The 18,642-nt window shown below is 40.5% G+C and overlaps 1 protein-coding gene across 5 annotated transcripts in view; it reads left to right on the top strand.

The window, feature by feature from the left end:
* The window catches only part of ELMO1 (engulfment and cell motility 1), a 309,377-nt gene that overhangs the window by 137,077 nt on the left and 153,658 nt on the right, over positions 1–18,642 (top strand). For all 5 annotated transcript variants that reach the window (XM_061996717.1, XM_061996716.1, XM_061996714.1 and 2 more), the window contains 2 exons: positions 2,655–2,759; positions 18,028–18,136. In XM_061996717.1, coding sequence (XP_061852701.1) covers positions 2,655–2,759; positions 18,028–18,136 — 214 coding nt within the window. The remainder of the gene's footprint in view (positions 1–2,654; positions 2,760–18,027; positions 18,137–18,642) is intronic.

Consider the following 18,642-nt stretch of genomic DNA (forward strand, 5'->3'; position numbering starts at 1 on the left):
ATGGGGAGAGGGGAAGAAGGGAGGGAACAAAGCATCTGGCATTCCTTTTGAACTTGATGAATAATTGAAGATAATGTGTTGTCTCACACATGCCAGAAGTGTCTTGTGGATCCTCAGCTATTATTGACAGGCGTATCTTCAGTTACGTGACTTAACAGAGCTGAAGATCAAGCCCTAGATATCCCAGAATCCAAAGTGATGGAAACTTTTGAAACAAACTGGAAATTGTTGGGTTTATAAGCTTAACTTGAGAAAAAAGCAGTAAGTGATGGAGAGATGGCTTTTGTGATTGAACATAGAACTAGTAGGGATTGATGGTATGAGACAAAGGAAGTCATCCTTAATAAATGTGGTGATATTTCTCATGTCCTCACTGGGTTTTTGTTAACTTTTCTATATGATTTGTGATGTAGAATGGGATGAAGGAGAGAACTGTTCAATCAACAGTAGATCAACTTTTTCATTTCAGTGATCTGCTTTTGTTTTAACGCTGTTTGTAAATACCAGTGAAATGAGTGCTAGTATTTCAATACCTGGCTTGATACTCTCTCTTCTTGCTGGGTGTTTATCCAAGTATTCTCTGTCTGTGCTGTAGCATGGAAGTGAAGAGAGTATGTGCAGCCTTATGATGAAGTCCTATTTGCAAGAAGTGTTGTAAAACTGGTGCAATATAGTTGACAACTTCTCAACAGCTTTCCCAGAGAAGTGTACCTCATGGCAAGGCTAAGTATCAAGTGGTGTTCCCCAGGACTTGTACTCTATGCCCAAAAGGAAGGTGATTTCAAGTGCATAGAAGGTCCCACTAAGATACTCATGCTGGGTTTGGGGCCAGGGAGGAGGCATTTGTGTGTCTGTCAGAATCAGCCTCTCTTAAAATACACTTTCTTGAATGGGTGAAAATTGTAGGAAAGGAAGTTTTCTTCTCAGAAGCTGAAGTCTGTTGGGTTTGTGATGTGTGTAAAGCAGCCTTGTACTGGTTTTAAATGCTCTGAGAAATAGATCATAGTGTGGAAGATGGAAGGGTGAGTTGGGGAAATAGCCATGAAGAGCTTCTGTTCCTCATTCACATGAACAGATGAAAGTTTGAAAAACAAAACAAAGTTTAAAAAGGTGACTTTTGGAAAACACAACTCAAGCCTTTTACTTTCCAACACTAGACTAACACAATCCTGGAATATCTACTGCATAAGTATTTACATGTAAAATCTAGGATTTCAGACATCCACTTAATTCCCTATTGCAAAATGATGAACTTACAGTTGTTTTGCTTGTACACTAGTTCTCCTAAGCTGGAGATGTAAAATGAACATGTGCATGCCATCTTCAGGCCAAAATCTTTGTCTACTTTGAAAGCTGCAGCAACCATCTTAATGTATAATATTTGCCTTCTACTACTTGTAATATCTCATGTGACTATAAATTATTGACTGGCTAAACCCAACCTGTCATACATCTAAAGGTAAGATGAACAAGAGAGTGGAATCTCACATTTCTACAACTTTATGGCCTGACAGACTCAACAGGAGGAAAAGTAGTAAAACCTGTGTGTTTGCTGGTGAGGTGGGTGGATCAGACCCTGAGCACACAGCAGAAACAGACTGATGGAAGAAGGAATCTGTGTTGATCTTTGCCAGTCAGGTTTCTGCCAGTAAATGCACTTTTACAGTCTCTGTCAACTGGGTCTTACAGAATAGAAATGCCATCACAAAGCAACTGGGGAAATCCTTCTGTGTCAGAATGATGAGTGGAGTTGGAGAAATTGCAAAGGTGATACTGATAAAAGAGCATAGCAGACTGTTGGCTTTTTTTTGGCCTGGGGATAGACTTCTGGATCTTTGTTTTTCTGAGCAGCTTCTTTGAGCCTGGATTTGAGCCTGTCTGTAGCCAGGCAAATATTCATATCTAAACCATGAACTGTGTGAAACTTACTCCACTGTGCATTTAATTCCATCCATCAAAGGATGGACTGGGTTAATTCATGTCTTGAGCAAATGTGGTTTTTCATTTAGTGTGTGAAATTCAACAGTGGAAATTTGTAGGTGCCTGTGGAAGCTGACAAGTTGTTGTTAAATTTGGTATGTCCATTCTTCAGTTAATTCTTCAGTTAAAATTCACACAGAATCCAACTTCTACAAGGTCAATCTGTTTAATTTCATACACTTTTCTCTGAGGCCCTTTGTATTCAGGAGACCACAAGAGCCAGTAGACTTAATACAGCTTTTAAATCTAGCAGGTTTCTTTCCTCTTTTCATGATTTATTTGAGAAATCATTCCACGGCTGTTGTATAAGTAGATGTTTTGGTGGCTGCTTTCATATCTATCTGCATTTTCATGTGTAACCAGTTCTTTTAGTTTGTAGTACCACCCAGGAGTCTTATTTGCCATGAAAGACTTGGAGATCTGTGCTTCTAAAGCACTCAACCTTTGGGAAACTTCATACCATAGCTACAGAAGTGAATGACAACCTAATAGTGCATTTGACGTTTGAGTCCTTTGAGACTTGGACCATTTCTTTGTTGCGAGTTTTCTGCTCAGCAAAAAGACCTCTGCTGCTGGACTTTTTTGGCCCAGTGTGGTGGGAGAGTGCACATTGCTGGGGAGCTGGTAGCTTTTCTAAAGATGATAATTGAGTGTTCTTGTTTGTCTTTTTACAGAACCATGTCAACCCAGCAATGGATTTTACACAGACCCCTCCAGGAATGCTCGCCCTAGACAACATGCTGTACTTTGCTAAACATCACCAGGATGCTTATATACGGGTAAGGCTTCTTGTCTTTGAGGTCCATGCAGTTGCCTGTTCATAGTGATTGTGTCCTGTTTGCAGTTGACTTTGAAGAAGAGGTTCAGAATCCTGATATCATCAACAACACACTCTAGGAAAGCAAACCGCATTATCACTGAAACATGACATAAGACTGTAAAAGCTTTGGGAGAAATCTGTACAACTGTCTAGTCTGTCATTGCTGAGTCAAACATTAGGAACTACAACCTTTTGCTGAGGCCTGCAAAGAGAAAAGAGATGTGCCTCTGTCTTTTTCAGATGCATGATGGATGTCCATAAGCCCAGAAATGAGTAATTGTGAAGAATTCTGTCTGTTCTGCTCTAAGGCTACCAAAAACTGTCAGGGTTTTCTGTGGAAAGGAGGTTTTAGTGAGTAAATGCCTGATAAGTGACTGAATTGGCAGTCCCCTGAGAGTTAAGATGCTCACACTAGAACTGCTGCAGTAGGTGAGATAGTGCTTGGAGAAAAATAGGTAAAATGCTGGATTGGTGATTGGACTCAAAGGTCTTTTTCAACCTAAATAATTCTATGATTTGATGAAAAAGCATCCTGATTCACTTGTACAACCCATTCCTGCCCTCTGCCCGCTCCACTTCCTACATTTGTTATTTCAAGGGTAGTTAAAGCAAGTTGTGTTGCATCCTTTCAAAAAGAGGCATACAACTGAAAAATACCTGCCTCTGAATAGAACAGCTTCTCCTGACCTTTATCCAAATCAGATATTTACCAAGTGTAAATCTAGTGACCACAAATGGGAGTAGAGGACTAAGTTAGAAAGTCAGTGTATGGAGATAATAGGGATGGTTTAACTCCCCAAGAAAAAACACGCAGACCTGCTTAAAGAAGGTTGTGTATAGGAAGGAGTCAGTACACACACCAAGCATTTCTACTAGAAAGTGAAGGATGAACTTCTAATATGTATTATCACCTAGTTTATGCTCAAAGCAGTTAAGTGTCAGAGCTCTAATAGGTTTGTAAAGGGCTTCTTGATACCCAGGCCAGGGTGATCAATGGACATAAGAGGAGACCCCAAGACTGTAAGATCTGCTCTTTAAATACATCCTTCAGCTGAATCTAGCAGTATCTGTTAAAAGAAACTGTGGTAGTGTGCAATACAGCAATATTTATCAACCTCTATAAACCCCTGAATTTAAAGGCTTTTTCACATAACAGACTGTGTTCTCTGGATTAGCCATGCTGAATTGTGCTTTTATTTGTAGATAGAGAATTGGTTACTGTTTCTCATTAAAATTTGGTAGGATTTGGACTGTGCTACTTCACAGGCTTCTCTTGAAAATTCTAAGTTTAGAGAAAGTACTTAGGAGAGGTAGCCAGTGCTCCCAAATGAGACAGTTGTGTTCATAAAGAAGTCTGAAGGAATTTAAAGAGGTCAAATGCTGTTGAAATAGAGCTTTCATTGACGTCTCTTTTTTTTTTTCCTGTTTTTCATTTTCATGTTGCAAATATCCAAAAAATTGGGTTCAGTGTAGCATGTAATTAGCCACTCTTTAGAAATAAAGACTTTGTTGCTGGCTCAGCTTTGTTTCTGTATGCCAGTGTTTTTGCCGTTATGTTGAGATTCCTGGTTTTATTCTTGTGTGGCTCATCTTAAAAGAGTATCTGGATGCCTTGTGTATTCCCTGCCTGAGAAAGAATCCATGTACATGAGAAAGGCCCTACTGAGCCATGCTCCAATTAAATTGCTTGCATAAAGCTGCTTTGGGAACTATTAAGGCACCTTGAGAATATGTCAGCCTACCCATCTTGCCTGGGTAAAACTCTTAGTGCTTACATTGGCATTGCTGGCATGGTAGATCACTCATTTGCAGTGGTCTACCTTGTCATGTTAACAGCATGCAGAACACCTCTGAGAGGATCAGTGTTGTGCAGCTTGCTGCAGCATTGTTAGTCTTTGATCACAAAAGGCACCTGCTTTCTACCTTTTCACCTCCTTGACTTACTAGCTGGTGTACAGTAGTTTCCTGTGGGTGCTGACGTACTTGGTTCCTTCTCATTTTTTAGTTCCTTACTTCACATCTACCTTTACCTTTTTCTTTGTGGCCTTTGGCTCCCAAAGCTCCCACACCACCAGTCTGATTTACTTGTACAGCTTCTTGACCTTGCTTATTTTTCAGATATATTTCTACTCCTTTAGCAAAATAAAAATCCTCTCTGTGGTCAAGGTTAAGTTTCCACATGAAATTGTTAGCTGTACAAGTAATACTTGCATACTGAACAACTTGTCTGACAGGAACTCTTCTTCTTTTTTTCATTGTTAATACTCAGGAAATATTTTGGTTCCTAGGAGAAGACATTATTTTCAACTTGACCCTTTGCAATAGTTGATTGCTGTACCATGGGTTAATTCCTAAGCCCCTAAGTGGGATAGTATCTGTGCTGTGCAGTGATTAAAAATCAAGACTGGAAGCCAGAGTTGGTTTGAAATTGCTTTGGAAAATCTGAAATTTCTCCTGACAGGATGTGGTGGTGTGTTAAGCAAACACACTATCAGAAAGTTAAGATGGTTTCACTGACTGTATTGGCGGTGCTGCACTTTAGTGGGCTGCAGAAATCACTGTACTCTGACTGGCTACTCACTTAGGATGCCTTAGCTGCACAGTCCTTAGTAAGATATCTTCTTGAATTGCTGAAGAAAATGGATAAGGAGAAATTAGAAGACAGACAGTAAGCAATCTCTTCCCTTTTCATTCTTTTTTTCCCAACTCCTCTTGTAAGTGATTCTGCTGAGAAATAATTTGCCTGATAAATGGATTAGTGAGGTGAGAAGGGTGTTGAAAACTGAAGTGCCCTTTTGGGAGACGGCTGTGAGGCTTCAAAGAGCAGCAGCAGACAAAAGTACTTAGAGGAAGAGTGAATACAATGCAGTGTGTTGAGTAACACCGATATGAAAGCAGTGGGACCAGTTGGGTAACTGCATCTTGCAAGTAGAAGGCATTTCAAGGTGACAACATTAGTGTCACATGGTGAAGGAGGAAACAAAATGACCCAAGCTTTTTTTCCCTGTTTGATTCTTGCTTGCCTACTTGCCCACGCTCCATTTGGGTCATTAACCTTTTTCCTGTTGGATAGCATAGAATGGTAGGGTTGGAAGGGACCTTTAGAGATCATCCAATCTAACCATCCTGCAGAAGCAGGTTCACCTAGATCAGGTCACATAGGAACATGTCCAGGCAGGTCTTGAAGACCTCCAAGGAAGGAGACTCCACAGCCCCTCTGGGCAGCCTGTGCCAGGGCTCCCTCATTGAAACACTGAAATAGTTTTTTCTTATGTTTAAGTGGAACTTTTTGTATTCCAGCTTCATCCCATCACCCTTTGTCCTGTTACTGTCTACTACAGAAAGAAGGGATGTCCCAACCTCCCGACACCCACTCTTTAGATATTTATAAATGTTAATAAGATCTTCCCTCAGTCTCCTCTTCTCCAGACTAAACAGCCCCAGTTCCCGCAGCCTTTCCTCATATGAAAGATGCTCCAGTCCCCTGATCATCTTGGTGGCCCTGCACTGGACTCTGTCCAGTTCTCTGTCCCTCTTGAGCTGATATGTTTTCCTGAAATTACAGTAATATGTTTTCTTTTACTGTCTTCCTTCATAGAAACACAATGCTGTTTTTCTATATTTGGACATTGAGTTAATTGTTTTTGGATCTCAGTATTTTGTTTACTATAGAACACAACTGGAGCTTCTAGAAGAAAGTTTGTTTAGTTGGGGGGGAGAGGGGAAACCCTCAACCTGATTACTTTGATTGTATGGTGTACTTAGCCATCATTTGGATTTTTTAAAAGATTTCCTATTGAATTAGTTTCCTGGTGAGTTCACTTTTCTTCTTCTCTTTAATTAATTGCCTGGTGCTATCAGTGACTAATATACGCTGCATCTTTTTCAAGTTCCACTTAAATAATCAATTGCTGTCGTCAGAGGCTTTGCTTTTAAAAAGTGGTGACATAGTATATGGAATGCATTGATGGAAGTAATGTTGAATCTCTGCAAGAAAATTTAAAATTTTCCACAGGAAATAATTGGCAGCTTCCCAAGCTACATAATTATAGGACAGTCAGAGTGTATAATTAAAGTTAACAGCAAAGAAAATGATTGGGATAAAGCTTTGTGACAGATAATATTCTTTTTTTGTTCTTTTGGAGCAGACAAGTGTGTGTGTGTGTGTCCCTGATTCCAATTTGCTCCTTTCCCAAACGACTTCAGCTTCATGTTCTACAATTTTTAACAGTAAAATTACAAGTTACCTTTTAGAACAGAACTTACTCAGTGCAGATGTCTTGAGATTTTTCTTACTAGTAACATGTAGCACTGTGCCTTTGAAACTTTGCTGACTATAAAAAGGGTCTGAGGAAAAGCCTTTCCATGGAAATACTATTGTGCTACTATTAGTGTCTCTATGTATTGTTGCTTTATCGTTCATTTGTTTGGGAATTTGTGGTGCAAGACTATTCAGTTCCACTTTGTTTTCAAGACATAATGCTCTCGAGGCTAGGAAGGCCAGTGGCATCCTGGGATTCATCAAGAAGAGTGTGTAGCCAGCAGGTCAAGGGAGGTTCTTCTTCCCCTCTACTCTGCCCTGGTGAGGCCTCATCTGGAGTCCTGTGTCCAGTTCTGGGCTCCTCAGCTCAAGAGGGACAGGGAACTGCTGGAGAGAGTCCAGCACAGGGCCACCAAGATGATCAGGGGACTGCAACATCTTTCGTACGAGGAAAGGCTGTGGGAACTGGGGCTGTTTAGTCTGGAGAAGAGGAGAATGAGGAGGGAATCTCATTAATATTTACAAATATCTAAATGATGGGTGTCAGGAGGTTGGGACATCCCTTTTTTTCTGTTGTATCTAGTAACAGGACAAGGGGTAATGGGATGAAGCTGGAACACAAAAAGTTCCACTTAAACATAAGAAAAAACTATTTCCCTGTTTCAGTGAGGGAGCCCTGGCACAGGCTGCCCAGAGGGGTTGTGGAGGCTCCTTCCTTGGAGGTCTTCAAGACCTGCCTGGACATGTTCCTGTGTGACCTGATCTAGGTGAACCTGCTTCTGCAGGGGGGTTGGACTAGATGATCTCTAAAGGTCTCTTTCAACTCTACCATTCTATGATTCTATGATAATGAGGAGAAGAGGTATAAATCTATAAAGCTGAAACATTTTGTATACGTGTTTGTTTGGAGGTAGGGATTAATTTGCCTGATACTGATTTTTGAACTCATGCACCTCAGTGACTGCTAATATTAATGTACCATTTATAATACATTCACTTAATTTAGTGTAACACAAAACCTAAAGGAGCTAATACGAAGCATTCCTTTTACTTGTAACTCAAAAAGAGAAATCTGATAGTTATTGTTCCGTGTTTAAATGTGCCATATTTGTTCCTGGGATGCTTCTATAGAAACACTAGCTTTGCAGTTTTGCTAAGTTGACCCCTGGATGTGCAGTCAGTGTTCATTCGGGTGCTCTTGATTGCAGGCAGCAAAATCAAAGCTACTGTTCCAGTTGTGAGTGCACTGCCATTCATCTGGGATCTTGGCTAATTTAACAGTGTTTCCAGGCAGAAAGAGCAGATGCCTTTGGGTAAACTGAATGTACAGTAAATACACCTTAGCTTCTAATGCACTGCCATTGAAATAGTCTCTAATTTTACATTTTCCTCACAGGCATCTAACTAGAATGAAAACCTTTGTCTGGGAGGGAGTGTAGGGTTTTACTTTGAGGTTATTGTATTTCCCAGCAAGTCAGCTGAGTCACAAAGAAGTTCTTATATGACATTGTCTCTGGTGGGGTTCACATTTCTCATTCTTATGTCTAATATTTTTCTTTTGTGCTTTCGACCAGCCATATTCTAGCAGATACCACTGCTTTTTGGGGTTGAGATTCTGCCTTGAGAAGACATATCTTGCATCTCTTCATTTTCTTTAAGCACAAGAGATTTGGGCTTCAGGCACAAACTTTAATTAAACCTAGAGGTTCTGAGACTGAGCATTGGCTACCTGCTTATTTGGATTCTGCCCTACTGGCTACCCAAGCTTGTGCCCAGTTCTTTGCAGTTTATTAGATTAGTAGGTGGTTCATATGTGTAGGGAAAAATATGTTCCTTGGAAAGAAATAATTTCACTAGTCTGACATTCAAGTTTCCCATCCATAGAGGGACTTTTCCTACTGATTTTAACTATTTTATGCAAATATTTGTTAGATACTGAATGTAAAGTTTTCAGTATAAAGTATTGGCACTAGGGTGGGAAACTAATGTTGAAGCCATGCTGAAGAGTTTGGCTTATCCCTTGCTATGTTCTATAATGGATCTGTTTGTGAATACTGTGTAAGAGATTTAGTGACATGCTCCTAAACTTTCCATTCTGGTGTGAAAACTAATTTAGAAAGTTATTCTGTTCCCAACCAAAATTACGTTTGACTTTGACTGCCTGAAAGTTAAAAGTTGAACTGATTTAGGGTCAGCAGTAGAAAATCCCACTTTCCACTACATCTGCTGAGCTGGAAAATTGCTTATTTGCACAGCTGAGGTGCTGAGACACTTCTTCCCCAGCAGCTACTTGAATCACTGCTTTTAGGGAGACTGAGGAGATAGTTCTTCTCCTTTTCATAGAATGGTAGGGGTTGGAAGGGACCTTTAGAGATCATCTAGTCCAACCTCCCTTTTGATGCTTGTAGAAGTCACAGTGGAAAAGCGGGTGCTGTTTGTGAGTGCCAGTGATGCAGGCAGGAAGATTGCTGGCATCCTGCAGAGACCTTTCAGAACTTTAATGGATTGACTCACAGTCAGACTGTCTGCTGTACACTTTCTAACCCATGCAGTTGTTGTATAGGAGGCTGCCTACACATCCTTCCGCCAATTCACAAAGCCTGCTTGTGCCTACTCATTCTAGTCTGATCAGATGCGAGTAGTCCAACGTATAATTTCAGCATTTTCTGAAGTAAAACTGAGCTTGATTTCTGCCATGCCATTTATTTTTCCAAATGGAAATGACAGGAAAAGGAATGTAATTTATTTTGTCTCTGCTAAACGTAGAAAGAGGAGTGAGCTTTGTTACATGAGCCTTCCTGGCATATATAGGAATGCAGCTTTCTATGAGAGACCTAACAGCCTAGCGGTTCCCAGCCTCAAGTCAAATGTTCTCATCTTCTCTTTACCCTGCCAGTCTTTTCATTCTCTGTTCTTACCTTCCACTCGGATATCAAACTGTTTTTCTGCCTGCCTTTTGTAGTTTCTCAAGCATCACTCCATGTCTCTTGCTTTCCCTAACAACCCCTCAGGACGTTGTGTGGTTTTGCTCCCAGGGCCTTGGTCACTGATGGCAGAATTGAGGTGTGCCTACTGTAAAATGACAAAAGCCTGGTGTAGCTGATTGCAGCATAAATACTGCAAGTATTTATTAAGTTAGTAGTGAGGGAGGAAGAGAATTGTAAGGGAGCCATGGTACTCTCTGCACAGCTATGGGGTACAGAGGACAGTGCTACAGTCCTGGATATGTTCAGATCATTTGTCACCATCCATAGCACACCGAACTTCCCTGTATATATAGAAGCTGTTGACTAAACAAGGTCCTGATCCAAAGGGCCCAAAAGTTATTGCAAGTCTAGCTGTGGCCTTCTGAAGAAGGTTTTGAATCATACCATGAGTTGCAGCAGAAAGTTTTGGCTGGTTTTTGTGGGGAGAGAAGACTAGCTATGGAGTCTCTGTGCCAGGAGCTTTTATGATGCTACTCTAGCAGCAAGGCTCATTGATGTGTAACAAAGGTTGATGCTTTTCTAATGTATATATACCACAATAATGTTAGGACACAAGTAGGGCCTGTTTCACATGATTAAAAAAAAAGAAGATTGAAAAACTTGCTATATTCTGCACTGCAGTTTCCTGCCCTCTACCTCAGCCACAGGTAAGCAAGGAGAGGATTGCAGAGAAAGCACTGCTGCCTTAACATTTGGGTGAGGCATGGAGGGAAAAGAAATACCTGTCTTGAAGTTTTCAGACTGAACCAGGTCAACATCAAATCTCTCCTACCTGCCTATGCCTTATGGGAAGGGAAGAGCACATCCTGGTCCTGCTTCTGAAAATAATGTGGCAGCTAGGCCTTCCCATCTTGGGTCTTACCACCATGGGATTTGGTTGGTTCTCCACAGAATGGCAAAGGAAGGAGGAAGATGCATCATATTTCAAGACAAACCACTCTATATTTAGCTTTTAATGGGAAATAAAATGACAATGCAATCATGTATCATGCCTAAGGTGTTTGCATGACAAATAGTGAGAAACTGCAGAGTGATCCAAAAATTCAGCTAGTGATAGTTTGGCACTAGATATGTTTTAGAAGAGGCAGGAGAAGAAAACACACAATTTTCCAGAAGAAAAACAACTATTGGCGATTTTAAGATATCTTTGTTGGAAGTGGTTTATGGCTGCAGAGTCAAATGCTGGCTGTAATGTTATCATGTCAGTTTGAACTCACCCTCTTACCTAACTGATGTTAAATAATTATGTAGTCACAATGCTTTTCTTTTCCTTCCTGCCCTGTCTGACTGTGCCACTGTCTCCTGGCTACTTTGCTACAGTGGGCTCCTTGCCTTCTGTTAGGCTTTCCCAAGTGAAGCAGGTTACTGTGCACTTCCTCACCAGGGGCTGGTTAGCCCCTGGGTGCTTATCCATGGTTGTGCACAACAGAGCACATGACAGACTCTTAGTGTCTGATCCTTGACATGATCCTGGATCTACATGTCCCTCAAGACACAGCTTTGCATCTGTGTTTCTCATATCCTTCTTCTTTTTCAGTATCTATAGTAGGTCTCAGCTCTTTACCAGGGGAGGTGTAGATTGCACATTAGGAAAAAAGCCTTCACTGAAAGGGTTATTAAACACTGGATTGGGCTGGCCAGGGAGGTGATGGAGCCCCCACCCCTGAAGATATTAAAAGATGTGTAGATGAGATACTGAGGGACATGATTCAGTGGTGAGCCTGGCTGTGTGAGGTTAGTGGTTGAACTTGATGATCTTAAAGTCTTTTCCAAGCAAAATGATTCTGTGATTCTAACTGTTGCCTTATTTTAGTTTTGCCATGGGAAATCTCTGTAGTGCCTCAGGAATCTGAAGAAAGACTGAAATAAGAAAGAGAGGCATGGGAAATTGAAAATAAAATAATGAAGATTAAAAGACTGGTTAGTGGGGACAGTGCTGAGTGATGGATTATGGAAGATAACTGATGCTGAAGTTGTGAAAAATTGCAAGGTGGTTTAGGAAGAAAGACAAACTGCTGAAGAGGATGAATAGAAACTGAGTCTGTCTACAGTGAGTGCCTTATCCTTCTCAGGAAGGATATCCTCAGGACTTACTTCCTAGAGTTAGTTAAAGCATCTAAATGAAAATGGAATGGTGAAGCCTACTCTGTATGATAAGGGGGAAAAGAAAAAGCAGTGTCAAGAGAAGGAAGGGCATCCCTGCAACTTTTTGATATTAATATGCTGCTTGACAAACCTCTTGATGTTACTCTATAGCAGTCTGTGTTCTCTATTAATGCAGTATCATTTTAGATACTGCAAAATAGGTCTGGGGAAATGCTCCTTTTTAATGGCACAGCAGTGCTTGTTGAATTGCCTGCTGTGGGATTTATTATAAGTATTGATGCAGCTATAGTGAGTCTTGGCTTTCACTTGTGTATTTACTTCCTAATCATAATGAATCTCTATTCCATTGCCAAGCTCAGAGGTTGGTTCAGGAATCTGAGAATTACATCTGCAGTTGCTGTGGGCAGTATACTTTGAGTCAATTTCGTCTTTAATATGAGGGATTAGGGGATTGGCTAAGTAGATCTTCCTTCCCAGTGAAGGAGGAATATTTCTGTCTGGTGGTTTCACCCTCCTGGATTTTTGATGAGGAAGCTTTTGAATATATGTCTTCAAAACTTTTGCCTTTTATCAGTCCTTAACTCTTAGTTGCAGGTATAGGCTTTGTACTGAAGCTGCTGCAGGTTTTTAAGCCCATGGTAGTCAAATGTGGAAAATTCATTCAGTCCTCTGCTTCCCTGAGGGTCTCTTTTATGCTTCTGAGGTAGTGATGGACTGGATGAATAATTCAATGGAAGATTGTAATGGAACAGTGCCATAAAGTTAGGAAACATTTTAATTTTGTGTTGAGTTGGGGGTTTTTTTTGCTACTGGAGATTTTGCATTATTCTTGTATGATCCTGCCACGACATTTGAATGTAGTTTGTTATTATCTGTGCCATGGATAGATAAGTTTTAAAGGCAGGTGAGTCTTCTTTGGGTGATGCTGAACACCATTGATTGTAGCACAAGGGAAAGTACAAAATATCTTTTAGTCAAAAAAAAAGCAACCTAATACATCCTCTAAGGAGGAATATTCTTTCCTCTATCTAAATATTTTGTGGGAGAATTGGATGTTGGAAGGCTGCCTTCTTCTTGACAAGATCTATGGGTTGAGAGGAAACAGAGTACTTCTGGGATTTAGCCATATGAGTTGCCTGAAGAGATTCAGCTCTCACCAGTTGCTGACCAACATTGCCTGAAACATCTACCTTGGGAAACATGATCAAGCCTTCATTTGTCTTCCTGATCACTCTTTGATTTTGTTTGGTAATTGAGAAATTGTTCTTTTTATAGCAGAAATTTGTAAAGGAGAGAGAAGAAATATACATAATAGAGTAAATGAAAATTAGTAAAAGCTGTAGAGGCTGTAGACACATGTATTCTGCTACAAATGCTGTCAAATTCCTGTTCTTTCGTGGGCTACAGAGCTTCATCCATAGAAATGTCAAGAAAATGGATAACACCGATTCCCTGAAAATTTCACCTCCTTGAATTTTTAAAAACATTTTAAAACAACTTCTTTTTTCCTCTTCTGCTAGTCAGTTCATCTCATTCTTCTTGTGATATCATTTAGTTCTGACTCAAAGCTTCTCTCCTGTTTTTTCCTCCCTTTTTCTGAGATGCAAGTATTTTGGGTTGTTTTGTTGTTTTGGATTATTTTAAGAACAATCTATTGTTAAAAATGGACTCTCTCCTGTCTTTTTTGTAACTATCTTTTCATCACTCAAATTTTTCCTATATGCCTTCTCTTACTAACTTTTTCCCATGTGTTTTCTTTTTCTTGAGATTTTTGTTTGAATTTTCTTAGTTTTCCCTAAAGAAGAGAAAACAAAAACCCCAAAATGTGTCATAGTGGTTTTCTGCTATGCTTCATGATAATGGCCAATGTTGATAAAAGGAAGAGAGGACGAGAAGAAGATATGCAGCATTTAGAACTCCTGTACTCTGAGCTGGTTTTGGTTTTTGTCTATATAACATCCTACGTATTACAAGAGACGTTTCTGTGCTAGCCCTTCTCAATTCTGTAGCTCTACAAGGACCAAAGAAAGAAAAAACTGGGAGAAGTAGACTCCTCATACCAAAAGGAAGTGTCCAAGGAGACCAGAATTGAGCTAGAACTGAAGGAAAATGGAATATGAGCCAGCAGTGTGCCCAGGTGACCAAGAAGGCCAATAGTATCCTGGCTTGTGTCAGAAATAGCGTGGCCAGAAGGAACGGGAAAGTAGTTGTCTCCTACTCGGCACTGGTGAGGCCACATCTCAAATACTGTGCTCAGTTCTGGGCCCCTCACTAGCAGAAGGACACTGAGGGGCTGGACTGTGTCCAGAGCCAGGCAATGGAGCTGGTGAGGGGTTTACAGAACAAGTCTAATGAGGAGTAGCTGAAGGAGCTGGGGGTGTTTATCCTGGTGAAGAGGAGGCTGAGGGGACACTTGAGCCCTCTCTACAGCTACCTGAAAGGAGATTGTAGTGAGGTGGGGGTCAGTCTCTTCTCTCCAGTAATGAATGATAGCACAAGAGGAAATGGGCTCCAGTTGTGCCAGGGCAGGTGTAGATTGGAGGTTAGGAAAAATTTCGTCACTGTTGTTGAGCGTTAAACAGACTGCCCAGGGAAATGATTGACTTCCCATTCCCAGAGGCGTTGAAAAGCCATGTAAGATGAGGTACTGAGGGACATAGTTTAGAGGTGAATATGACGTGCTAGGTTAATGGTTGGACTCAATGATCTTAAAAGTCTTTTCCAACCTAAATGATTGTATGATTCTGTGGTGTGCCACAAGTTCTCCTGCAATATCCATGATTTCTGCCTTAGAATATTTGCTTCCCACAAGCAATATTCAGCCACTGTACCTGATGACTGTGAAATGTCTGATGCATCTGCAGCTCACTGTAGATTTGTGAGGGGGAGGAGGAAGAAGATAATAGGGTGCAGCCACTTCCTGAGCATTAATGATAGATCTCCTTTTGAATGAAGCTTGTGTGGGCTCTGTGACTTCCTCACTACTTTCCTTTCCTTCGTAAAATAACTGTTTTGATAGAAAGTTGAATCAAGCCAACAGTATGCAGCGTAGACTTAGAAAAGTTTTTTCAGTCTAGAGCTGTGCGTGATGTTTCTTTCCCTGCTATTGTTTGTACCAGTTTATGAAGTAAACATGTCCATTCCCTGCTTATTTCTCCTCCATAAGCAGCGTGATAAAGGAAATAGAATTAAAATCAAGCCCTTGTCATCTGTATTTATAGCATTTCACTTTGGAACAGGATATGAGTCGCGACGTCATGAAGAGAGTATTATAGATATAATAATGAATGCTGTAAATCTGTTGCCAAGTCTAGGAATGATTTCTCTTTGGGTATTTATGAGAACCTTGGGTTTTTTTTTTCCTTTCCCTTTTTACCATTGCTGTTTCTTCTAGAAGATCCATATCTGTCAAATTTGCCTATCGGTATTTAGATGTAGAAAAGGGCCTTCCATCTTTCTTACAGAGATGTATTATGTCAGCTCTGCCTTATTTTGCACAGCAAATGCTAAAAGATGCTGCTTGCCGAGAGTGTGTCTGAGGATCATTTCAAGGCTACTTTACATATTGATTACTCAAATTGCCATTTAATTTGCTGTATAGCAATACACAGCGCCTTAACTATTTCTCTGGCATCCTTATTGATTGCTGTAATTCTCTCTTACATTATATGCATATATGGTGTCACCATTAAATATTTATGTGCTCATGAAATGTTAATATGTTGGGTTAATGTGAAACTCAACAAAATGTATTTGCCAGAAGCGAGCCGGAATGCTGATGTGAGTGCTTCCCTTCCCCCCACCCCTTTTTCTTTCATTTTGCCTCTCCATTGATTTTTATTACCAGCTTCTCTGCTGTATCTAAATCTCTGTCAAAGCAGCCCCCCTGCTCCAGCATGCAGATTTTACATTTTATTGTGTGAGAGATAAAACACAATAATAAAGCAAGAGAAGTGATCTCAGGAAGGTGTTGACACACAGCTTTTACATTGTGCTTGTGCTACTCTGTCATCGCTCCTGTGTTTGGGCATGGAAATGTAGCACTATCCTCCATGAAAGAGACTGAAGCAGAATGACTCATCCAGAATGCAAAATCATATTCACATGTTCCTTGAACAGTGACTGCAGCAACATAAAACAAAAAATGCAGGAATGTTTCTTTGATTTGGTACAGCCATTTCCCAGAGGTGCCGTGGAAGGAAAATTAACTTCTCTTGGCAGACTAGTGAACATGATTCTGACACTGCCCCGTTGGAAGAGCCCAGGAAAAATTCATAGGGGTCAAATATTGATCATATCCCTGATGGCTTTCTAGGCTTCTGTGGGAAGTCTTAGGCAATTAAAAACAAAACAAAACACCACCACCACCAGAAAACAAAAGCAACCATCCTCTTACAGCCCTGGGTGATGGGCTGGGAGCCGAAGATCAGCTAGAGGCTTCCCTTTGTACAGTAGGACTAAAATAGATGCTTAGTGTAGAGGCTTTGGCATGCTATGTGAAGCATGTAACTTTCCTACTTGCTTTTTGATTTTCACAGTTTCCCCACTTTTACCTTTAACTGCTTCACAGAGAAGGCTTCTGCACGTGAGAGAGCGTGAGACAGTCACAACTAAGATCTGGGGAGGGAGGGAAAGGTTTTGCTGGCATCTAGTATGGCATCAGTACTCTCCTCCACCTCTTGTCCTGGTTTTGGGTGAAGTTTCAGCCTTGGAGCCTTTTGAAAAGATAAAATCGAGATATTTAAAACAAACAAAACCCAAAACAACCCCACAGCCAACAAAAGGGCCCAACAAACAAAAAGCACAATGAAGATGTGAGCTAAGGAAATGGGAGGAATGCAAACCAGAAGGCCAAGTCTAGACACCTGTTTGTGAAGAAAATTTGTGGAGCTTCTGAGGTTCTCTGGTGCTTGGCAAAATGTCTTACCTTTGAAAGTCATTTTCCCCCTCTATCCCACATCCTCAGGCTATGCAGCAGCTGTTTCAGATGCGTTTTGTTTCTTTTTTTGACGCTGCAAGGTCCGTTATTGCAAAGACAACTATTACTGCAAATGGTTTTGACTATTTCTTTCTTTTCCTTCAACCCTTATTTTGCTCTTTTTTCAGGCTCACAGCTTCAGTGAAATCTATAATATTGTTATAGCTCATTTTCTCATCTGCAGTGATATCTCTTGTTTAGTTGTAGTGCCGGGGAAAACTTTATCCCACCTGTATCTGATATGCCAGAATGTAACGAGTGTAAAAATGTGCATTGAATTATTTTCTCCCATTTATTTTTGCAGTGTAACTCAGCAGAGAATAGAAAAGCTCTCCTTGAATCATTTTTGCAGCATTCATAGGCTTGCTGCAAAAGTGATAATTCCCTGAAATGTTTTGCATGCAAGCACAGGTTTCTTCCATAATAGAGAAAATGCACCTTTTTTCTTCCTTGGTGGACTTCAGTTTGAATTTTGACACCTTTTCTTTGCAGTCTGAATCCAACTCTGGAGTTTCTGTCCCACTTTTTTTTCTTCACATCTATAAATCATTATATTTAATCTCCTTTAACCAACAAACCTGAAACAATATTCTTTCTTTCTCTTTGACTTCTACTGCAATTTCTCCCAGCCCAAGGGTGATGCAGAACAGCAACATTGCATAGGAGTAGCAAAGCTTCACAGTTGGTCATGGAGCAGCACCGCTTCTGTGTTGCTGACTGCCTCACACATAGGTCACTTAGCTGGAGGGAAGGCTAAAGTTTAAGGACACAAAGCCTCCACACAACATTTCCTAAATTCAGCCTGGTATGTGTTGTAAATGTTGGATATGGAGGACAGTACTTAAACTCATGGGTTCTTCAAACTGATTATTTACCGTTTTGATTCCTCCTTCAGATTGTTCTGGAGAACAGCAGTCGAGAAGACAAGCATGAGTGCCCATTTGGCCGAAGTAGCATTGAGCTGACAAAGATGCTGTGTGAGATACTGAAAGTAGGAGAGCTGCGTAAGTTGGCTTGTTTGTTTGACTTCTAAGAACCATAGCGTGATTTCAGTGATACCTAAAGTTTATTTCATTGCAAGATATTTTTTTCCATGAATTGTTTCTCAGTACGGGTACGTATTGAACACTCGAAATGACTATGTCTACTTTGTCTTACTATTTCATGGGCATACCAGGGATAAGAGTGGGATAGGGGAAATGAGTACCTTGTCCTTTAATTTCTTTTATGTGAAGCAGGGCATTCTAGAGGGATGAGTCCATTTCCTATCAGGTGGTTTGGTACAGGGGACTTCGTGGTCTCACCATTCCACAGGCTTGTCCATAGGTTGGTTTTATATGAGTAGCATAGTCATTCTTTCTGGGATTGCTCATCTGAACTGACACATCCTGTTTTCTCTTAGATATCTAAAGCTCCATATAAATACCAGATGAGGTAGATAGATATAAATCATTTTCCCTAACAGTATGATATGAAATACTGTGTTTTAATACAGAGTAAACCAACTATC

The sequence above is a fragment of the Colius striatus genome, chromosome 5 (assembly GCF_028858725.1).
Source record: "Colius striatus isolate bColStr4 chromosome 5, bColStr4.1.hap1, whole genome shotgun sequence".
In the NCBI taxonomy this organism is placed as follows: Eukaryota; Metazoa; Chordata; class Aves; order Coliiformes; family Coliidae; genus Colius; species Colius striatus.